The sequence below is a fragment of the Penaeus monodon genome, chromosome 23 (genome assembly GCF_015228065.2).
Source record: "Penaeus monodon isolate SGIC_2016 chromosome 23, NSTDA_Pmon_1, whole genome shotgun sequence".
NCBI classification, from domain to species: domain Eukaryota; kingdom Metazoa; phylum Arthropoda; class Malacostraca; order Decapoda; family Penaeidae; genus Penaeus; species Penaeus monodon.
This window is the reverse complement of record NC_051408.1, coordinates 38,814,109-38,814,313: the sequence shown is the minus strand read 5'-3', so window position 1 is coordinate 38,814,313 and position 205 is coordinate 38,814,109. Positions and strand designations below refer to the sequence as shown.

General features: G+C 57.1%; 1 protein-coding gene across 1 annotated transcript in view; it reads left to right on the top strand.

Moving 5' to 3' along the window:
• Positions 1-205, top strand: part of LOC119588243 (fibrillin-3-like) — a gene marked incomplete at its 5' end in the record, with an annotated part of 37,181 nt that overhangs the window by 22,355 nt on the left and 14,621 nt on the right. The window contains 1 exon segment of the mRNA XM_037936939.1: positions 34-170. Within this exon segment, the coding sequence (XP_037792867.1) occupies positions 34-170 (137 nt within the window).

Genomic DNA, 205 nt, shown 5'->3' with positions numbered 1-205 from the left:
GTTCACTGACTAATCCCCTACCAATTCACGCAGATACGTAGACTCCTCTCCAAGCTGGGCCAAGCAGCTGGAGGCGGACCTGCCGGCGGGTAAGACGACGGTGACGTTCATAGCTCGTTCGCCCGTGTCTGAGGAGACGGCCGCCTGCTCCTTCGTCGTCGAGGTCATAGGTAGGTTATATTAAGGCTAGGTCTGTGTTTGGGGA